This window comes from Onychostoma macrolepis, chromosome 06, assembly GCF_012432095.1.
Source record: "Onychostoma macrolepis isolate SWU-2019 chromosome 06, ASM1243209v1, whole genome shotgun sequence".
Lineage (NCBI taxonomy): Eukaryota > Metazoa > Chordata > Actinopteri > Cypriniformes > Cyprinidae > Onychostoma > Onychostoma macrolepis.
The window spans coordinates 285,758-294,713 of NC_081160.1; the positions used below are offsets into that span (position 1 = coordinate 285,758).

The 8,956-nt window shown below is 38.8% G+C and overlaps 1 protein-coding gene across 3 annotated transcripts; it reads right to left on the reverse strand.

Annotated features, from left to right (window-relative positions):
• Positions 1-7,196: 7,196 nt before the first annotated feature.
• Positions 7,197-8,597, reverse strand: LOC131542572 (type-2 ice-structuring protein-like). Of its 3 annotated transcripts, none has more exons than XM_058779392.1 (6): positions 8,500-8,597; positions 8,323-8,383; positions 8,034-8,143; positions 7,747-7,869; positions 7,495-7,603; positions 7,197-7,365 (listed from the first exon to the last, which is right to left on the reverse strand). In XM_058779392.1, exons 2-6 carry the CDS (start codon positions 8,378-8,380, stop codon positions 7,298-7,300), a joined length of 468 nt encoding a protein of 155 aa, XP_058635375.1. In that variant the 5' UTR covers positions 8,381-8,383; positions 8,500-8,597; the 3' UTR covers positions 7,197-7,297. The 3 variants fall into 3 exon arrangements, with proteins under 3 accessions (XP_058635375.1, XP_058635374.1, XP_058635376.1); XM_058779391.1 differs by having other exon boundaries at positions 8,034-8,146; positions 8,500-8,596; XM_058779393.1 differs by having other exon boundaries at positions 8,034-8,128; positions 8,500-8,593.
• Positions 8,598-8,956: the final 359 nt, after the last annotated feature.

Sequence of the window (8,956 nt, forward strand, 5' to 3'; positions counted from 1 at the left end):
TTTTCTGATCTTCTATCGGAGTTAGTGCTGACTGCAGATAAAGTCCTAATCGTTGGTGATTTTAATATCCATGTTGATAATGACAGAGATTCGTTGGGATCAGCATTTATAGACATTCTAAACTCAATTGGTGTTAAACAACACGTGTCAGGACCTACTCATTGTCGAAATCATACTCTAGATTTAATACTGTCACATGGAATTGATGTCAGTGGCGTTGAAATTTTGCAGCAGAGCGATGATATCTCAGATCATTATCTAGTCTCCTGTATATTCCATATAGCTAAAGCTGTAAAGCCAACTTCTTGTTACAAATATGGTAGAACCATTACCTCTACCACAAAAGACTGCTTTATAAATAATCTTCCTGATTTATCTCAGTTCCTCAGCATATCCAATAGCTCAGAACAACTTGATGATGTAACAGGAACTATGGACTCTCTCTTTTCTAGCACTTTAGATGCGGTTGCTCCTTTACGCTTAAGGAAGATTAAGGATAAGAGTCCAACACCGTGGTATAATGAGCACACTCGTGCCCTAAAGAGAGCAGCCCGGAAAATGGAGCGCAGCTGGAGGAAAACTAAATTAGAGGTATTTCGTTTAGCTTGGCGGAAAGTACCCTATCCTACAGAAAAGCATTAAAACTGCTAGATCTGATTACTTTTCGTCTCTTCTAGAAGAAAACAAACATAACCCCCGATATTTATTCAATACAGTAACTAAATTAACGAAAAATCAAGCATCAACAGGTGTTGGCATTTCCCAAGAGCATAGCAGTAATGACTTTATGAACTACTTCACTTCCAAGATCGATACTATCAGAGATAAAATTGTATCCCTGCAGCCGTCAGCTACAGTATCGCATCAGATAGCGCACTATAGACCCCTGAGGAACAATTCCACTCATTCTCTACTGTAGGAGAGGAAGAATTGTATAAACTTGTTAAATCATCTAAACCAACATCATGTATGTTAGACCCGATTCCATCTAAACTACTAAAAGAGCTGCTTCCAGAAGTCATAGATCCTCTTTTGGCTATTATTAATTCATCATTGTCATTAGGATATGTCCCCAAAACCTTCAAATTGGCTGTTATTAAGCCTCTCATTAAAAACCACAACTTGACCCCAAAGATCTAGTTAATTACAGACCGATCTCAAATCTCCTTTTCTGTCAAAGATACTAGAAAGGTAGTATCCTCACAATTATATTCCTTCCTAGAGAAAATGATATCTGTGAGGAATTCCAGTCAGGATTTAGATCGTATCATAGTACTGAGACTGCTCTCATTAGAGTTACAAATGACCTGCTTCTATCATCTGATTGTGGTTGTATCTCTTTATTAGTTCTACTGGATCTTAGCGCTGCGTTCGACACTATCGACCACAACATTCTTTTGAATAGACTACAAAACTATGTTGGCATTAGTGGAAGCGCCTTAGCATGGTTCAAATCGTACTTATCTGACCGCCATCAGTTCGTAGCAGTGAATGAAGAGGTATCATATTGATCACAAGTGCAGTATGGAGTACCTCAAGGCTCAGTACTAGGGCCGTTACTTTTCACGCTCTATATGTTACCCTTGGGAGATATTATCAGGAGACATGGTGTTAGCTTTCACTGTTATGCTGATGATACTCAGCTCTATATTTCTTCGCGGCCCGGTGAAACACACCAAATTGAGAAACTAACGGAATGCATAGTCGATATAAAAAACTGGATGACGAGTAATTTTTTACTGCTAAATTCTGAAAAAACAGAGGTGTTAATTATCGGACCTAAAAACCCCACATGTAACCTAGAACATTATCTAACACTTGACGGCTGCTCTGTCAATTCTTCTTCATCAGTCAGGAACCTAGGTGTGCTGTTCGATAGCAATCTGTCATTTGAAAGCCATGTTTCTAGCATCTGTAAAACTGCATTTTTTCATCTCAAAAGCATATCTAAATTGCGACCAATGCTCTCAACGTCAAATGCAGAAATGTTAATTCATGCGTTTATGACCTCAAGGTTAGACTATTGTAATGCTTTATTGGGTGGTTGTTCTGCACGCTTGATCAACAAACTACAGTTAGTCCAAAATGCAGCAGCTAGAGTCCTTACTAGAACCAGGAAATATGACCATATTAGCCCGGTTCTGTCAACACTGCACTGGCTCCCTATCAAGCATCGGATAGATTTTAAAATCTTGTTAATTACTTATAAAGCCCTGAATGGTTTAGCTCCTCAGTACTTGAGCGAGCTCTTATCGCATTATAGTCCTCCACGTCCGCTGCGTTCTCAAAACTCTGGCCGCTTTGATAATACCTAGAATATCAAAATCGATCATGGACGGCAGATCCTTTTCCTATTTAGCACCCAAACTCTGGAACAATCTACCTAACACTGTTCGGGAGGCAGACACACTCTGTCAGTTTAAATCTAGATTAAAGACCCATCTCTTTAGCCTGGCTTACACATAACACATTAATACGCTTCTATTATTCAAATCCGTTAAAGGATTGTTAGGCTGCATTAATTAGATGAACCGAACCGGGAACACTCGATGTACTCGTTACATCGTAAGTTGAATGGCATCTGCGCTAATGTTTGTCTGTTTCTTTCCTAGTCTGTTTCTCGGTCCGTGTCCGATCAGATGGTGGGTCGGCGCCGGAGGTGATGTCTGCGGCCCTGATCGCCGGGCGGAGACCAGGACGCCTGGATGACCCCCAGAGATATATCCCCAGATATATCACCCAAAAATAACTAAAATATAATAAAATACCTAACTACATAATACTACTATTGTTAGAAATTGCAACAAAATTAAAATAGAAATATAAACTTTTGAACTGCGGGTTTCGTCTGGTCAGAGGAGAACTGGCCCCCCGACTGAGCCTGGTTTCTCCCAAGGTTTTTTCCTCCATTCTGTCTCGGAGGGAGTTTTGGTTCCTTGCCGCTGTCGCCTCTGGCTTGCTCAGTTGGGGACACTTAATTTCTAGCGATTATCATTTGATTGCACAGATACTATTTAAACTAAACTGAGCTAGACAATGACATCTCTGAATTCAATAATGAAATTTCTTTAACTGAAAATTGAGTGTTTAATCTTATCATTATACATTACTGACACTCTATCCTCCAATTTGATACTGTTAAGTGCTTTGACACAATCTGTATTGTAAAAGCGCTATATAAATAAAGGTGACTTGACACCTGTGAGGTGGATGGAGTATCTCGCCAAGGAGAAGTGCTCACTAACACAGATTTAGACAGATTTGTGAACAATATTTGAGAGAAATAGGCCTTGTGTACATAGAAAAGTCCTAGATCTTTGAGTTCAGCTCATGAAAATGGGGCAAAAACAAGTGTTGTGTTTGTCATTTTGTTCAGTGCATGTAAACCGTTCTCATTATGTAAAGACTATTGCCATCGTAGATAGTGCTGACTGCAGATAAAGTCCTAATCGTTGGTGATTTTAATATCCATGTTGATAATGACAGAGATTCGTTGGGATCAGCATTTATAGACATTCTAAACTCAATTGGTGTTAAACAACACGTGTCAGGACCTACTCATTGTCGAAATCATACTCTAGATTTAATACTGTCACATGGAATTGATGTCAGTGGCGTTGAAATTTTGCAGCAGAGCGATGATATCTCAGATCATTATCTAGTCTCCTGTATATTCCATATAGCTAAAGCTGTAAAGCCAACTTCTTGTTACAAATATGGTAGAACCATTACCTCTACCACAAAAGACTGCTTTATAAATAATCTTCCTGATTTATCTCAGTTCCTCAGCATATCCAATAGCTCAGAACAACTTGATGATGTAACAGGAACTATGGACTCTCTCTTTTCTAGCACTTTAGATGCGGTTGCTCCTTTACGCTTAAGGAAGATTAAGGATAAGAGTCCAACACCGTGGTATAATGAGCACACTCGTGCCCTAAAGAGAGCAGCCCGGAAAATGGAGCGCAGCTGGAGGAAAACTAAATTAGAGGTATTTCGTTTAGCTTGGCGGAAAGTACCCTATCCTACAGAAAAGCATTAAAACTGCTAGATCTGATTACTTTTCGTCTCTTCTAGAAGAAAACAAACATAACCCCCAATATTTATTCAATACAGTAACTAAATTAACGAAAAATCAAGCATCAACAGGTGTTGGCATTTCCCAAGAGCATAGCAGTAATGACTTTATGAACTACTTCACTTCCAAGATCGATACTATCAGAGATAAAATTGTATCCCTGCAGCCGTCAGCTACAGTATCGCATCAGATAGCGCACTATAGACCCCTGAGGAACAATTCCACTCATTCTCTACTGTAGGAGAGGAAGAATTGTATAAACTTGTTAAATCATCTAAACCAACATCATGTATGTTAGACCCGATTCCATCTAAACTACTAAAAGAGCTGCTTCCAGAAGTCATAGATCCTCTTTTGGCTATTATTAATTCATCATTGTCATTAGGATATGTCCCCAAAACCTTCAAATTGGCTGTTATTAAGCCTCTCATTAAAAAACCACAACTTGACCCCAAAGATCTAGTTAATTACAGACCGATCTCAAATCTCCCTTTTCTGTCAAAGATACTAGAAAAGGTAGTATCCTCACAATTATATTCCTTCCTAGAGAAAAATGATATCTGTGAGGAATTCCAGTCAGGATTTAGATCGTATCATAGTACTGAGACTGCTCTCATTAGAGTTACAAATGACCTGCTTCTATCATCTGATTGTGGTTGTATCTCTTTATTAGTTCTACTGGATCTTAGCGCTGCGTTCGACACTATCGACCACAACATTCTTTTGAATAGACTACAAAACTATGTTGGCATTAGTGGAAGCGCCTTAGCATGGTTCAAATCGTACTTATCTGACCGCCATCAGTTCGTAGCAGTGAATGAAGAGGTATCATATTGATCACAAGTGCAGTATGGAGTACCTCAAGGCTCAGTACTAGGGCCGTTACTTTTCACGCTCTATATGTTACCCTTGGGAGATATTATCAGGAGACATGGTGTTAGCTTTCACTGTTATGCTGATGATACTCAGCTCTATATTTCTTCGCGGCCCGGTGAAACACACCAAATTGAGAAACTAACGGAATGCATAGTCGATATAAAAAACTGGATGACGAGTAATTTTTACTGCTAAATTCTGAAAAACAGAGGTGTTAATTATCGGACCTAAAACCCCACATGTAACCTAGAACATTATCTAACACTTGACGGCTGCTCTGTCAATTCTTCTTCATCAGTCAGGAACCTAGGTGTGCTGTTCGATAGCAATCTGTCATTTGAAAGCCATGTTTCTAGCATCTGTAAAACTGCATTTTTCATCTCAAAAGCATATCTAAATTGCGACCAATGCTCTCAACGTCAAATGCAGAAATGTTAATTCATGCGTTTATGACCTCAAGGTTAGACTATTGTAATGCTTTATTGGGTGGTTGTTCTGCACGCTTGATCAACAAACTACAGTTAGTCCAAAATGCAGCAGCTAGAGTCCTTACTAGAACCAGGAAATATGACCATATTAGCCCGGTTCTGTCAACACTGCACTGGCTCCCTATCAAGCATCGGATAGATTTTAAAATCTTGTTAATTACTTATAAAGCCCTGAATGGTTTAGCTCCTCAGTACTTGAGCGAGCTCTTATCGCATTATAGTCCTCCACGTCCGCTGCGTTCTCAAAACTCTGGCCGCTTGATAATACCTAGAATATCAAAATCGACTGCGGACGGCAGATCCTTTTCCTATTTAGCACCCAAACTCTGGAACAATCTACCTAACACTGTTCGGGAGGCAGACACACTCTGTCAGTTTAAATCTAGATTAAAGACCCATCTCTTTAGCCTGGCTTACACATAACACATTAATACGCTTCTATTATTCAAATCCGTTAAAGGATTGTTAGGCTGCATTAATTAGATGAACCGGAACCGGGAACACTCGATGTACTCGTTACATCGTAAGTTGAATGGCATCTGCGCTAATGTTTGTCTGTTTCTTTCCTAGTCTGTTTCTCGGTCCGTGTCCGATCAGATGGTGGGTCGGCGCCGGAGGTGATGTCTGCGGCCCTGATCGCCGGGCGGAGACCAGGACGCCCGGATGACCCCCAGAGATATATCCCCAGATATATCACCCAAAAATAACTAAAATATAATAAAATATAATAAAATACCTAACTACATAATACTACTATTGTTAGAAATTGCAACAAAATTAAAATAGAAATATAAACTTTTGAACTGCGGGTTTCGTCTGGTCAGAGGAGAACTGGCCCCGACTGAGCCTGGTTTCTCCCAAGGTTTTTCCTCCATTCTGTCTCGGAGGGAGTTTTGGTTCCTTGCCGCTGTCGCCTCTGGCTTGCTCAGTTGGGGACACTTAATTTCTAGCGATTATCGCCGATTTGATTGCACAGATACTATTTAAACTAAACTGAGCTAGACAATGACATCTCTGAATTCAATAATGAAATTTCTTTAACTGAAAATTGAGTGTTTAATCTTATCATTATACATTACTGACACTCTATCCTCCAATTTGATACTGTTAAGTGCTTTGACACAATCTGTATTGTAAAAGCGCTATATAAATAAAGGTGACTTGACACCTGTGAGGTGGATGGAGTATCTCGCCAAGGAGAAGTGCTCACTAACACAGATTTAGACAGATTTGTGAACAATATTTGAGAGAAATAGGCCTTGTGTACATAGAAAAGTCCTAGATCTTTGAGTTCAGCTCATGAAAATGGGGCAAAACAAGTGTTGTGTTTGTCATTTTGTTCAGTGCATGTAAACCGTTCTCATTATGTAAAGACTATTGCCATCGTAGATAGAGGCTGATGGTCAGTAATTACAAATAAATCTAGTGCAAGTAATTTTAGTAGTGTTGTTCTAATATTTAATGCAGTAAGGTTTAATTCAATTTGTCAAATTCTTTTTACACTGCATTCTCAAGCTATGATAATGGCATAGTTAATATGTTTTGATATTAACCAAATTTGTTTTATCTATGCCTGAGAATTACATTAGTTGCAAAATACTAATTTTCTTTCTGCATCTACAGCAAGACAAGCACATCACTTAATGCCTAACGCCATTCTACAAACCATATTCTCATAACAATATTACACATGATTTTGATTAAACACCACAACACACAAGGTTTGCTTTAATGCTTTTATTGATTCGAGGCGTTTCAGTATTAAGAGATCGGTTGAGAACATTCTGTAAAGAGGAGTTCAGAAACTAAATGTAGTCCAATCAAAGTAACTGGAGCAGGATGACTGCGTAGGATCTCACAGGTCTTTAGCACAAACATAGCCCACTGAGGCAGAACAGCCAGCATCATTCCAGCAACGGTCAGCTGGAGGGTGGAAAAATTAAATAAGTTATGATTGTTACAGTAGTGTTAGAACAGGAGCCAATGTGTTATTATTTGTGAAGTTTTAGGATGGTAAATAATTGAAAGTAAAAAACTACACTGCATTCTTACAGGTCCAGCTGATCTCTCCACAGTTCTCGACATTAATATTGTTAGGTTCATCAGCGCACCAGTTGGTGTAGTCATATGGGGTTCCATCACTCCACAACCACGCTCCTTCCTAAAGAGCAAAGAGTGATTAAAAGTGCTCTTCTGTACTCAGACTACATAAAGAACTTCATTTAGTTTGGCTTTGAAGTTAAACCATCTTCATTAGAAACAATGGTCTCAAACAAATAAATCTCTTTAGTCCACGCAACTTACTTGTACACCATCATGAACACCAAACCAACATCGTTTAGAAGATGGCACCAGACTCAACAGAAAATCGTTTTCCAGTTCACTGTGCACAGATGCCAGATTTGCATGCTGATCTATACACTTTCTCTAAAGAGACATTAGAAAAATAAAAATAAGTGGTCTTTAGCAAGATGTCACTTACATTTAACAAAATCTGCTCTGATGGATTAGTTGCGCAGTCTAGTTTTCTAAAAAGAAAAATTAAGGAAGTTTTACTTTAAAAAAAAGTTGCCTTGTAACTAAGGCTTTACCTCTGCTGCGATCCAGCTAATCGACTGAGAGAAGAACTTGTAGCAGCGGTCTCCAAAAGGTGTCCATCCATAGTGGCAGTTTTTATCTATACCAACTGGATAAGGTAGGTCTACTGTACATATGTTAGTCTTGTAATAGTCACATTATCACTCATTATGCAAATAGGAGTCAACACAATACTGTATATGTCTCACTATCCCTCTTCATAAAGCTACAAAATGCCAAAGGTTTGGCGGAACAAGTTTTTAAAGTGGAATGAGGATTTAAACAGATAAGCGTTTTGTTCACCTTCTGTGTTTCCCATGGAGAACATGATGAAGAGCAGCAGACTTCCCAGCATTGCCATGAACTTGACAATTAATAAGCAGAAAAAGTGAATTGTCTGCACTCATATACTGAGCATGTTGTATTCACAATGTATTTTAAAGACAAAGTTATTCAGTAGGTCTTTGTGCCAAAACTCACCTTGATTTTCAGATCGTTACCTTCAGAATTTCAGAGGACGATTTTGTGGAGTTTCACAAAGAGCTCTGCTTTTATGCTTTACTTGATATCAAGTGTGTTTAAGTCCTTTGAGCTAGTTTTCATTAGTTGCCCTGATTACGTCATTCAGTTCACCTGTGTTCAATTTATCAAGTCATTAGGCCCTCGTTTGCATTAGTATTTATACTCCTTGTTCTGTTCAGGGACCTGTTCTTTGTACCTCACTTAATACTTCTGAGATGATTTGAAAGAGTCCAGATCGTCTAATCCTGATAACTGATCTCTGCCTAATTTGGTTCTTCAAACAAATTTGTGGATTTGATTAAAATATCTGGAATAAGTCGTCTGAGATTACTGCTCGTTCTTGTGTTCCCCAAAAAGGGCAGCTGTATCGATACTCGAAACCATGATCAGCAACGTAATGACATCATATAATTAA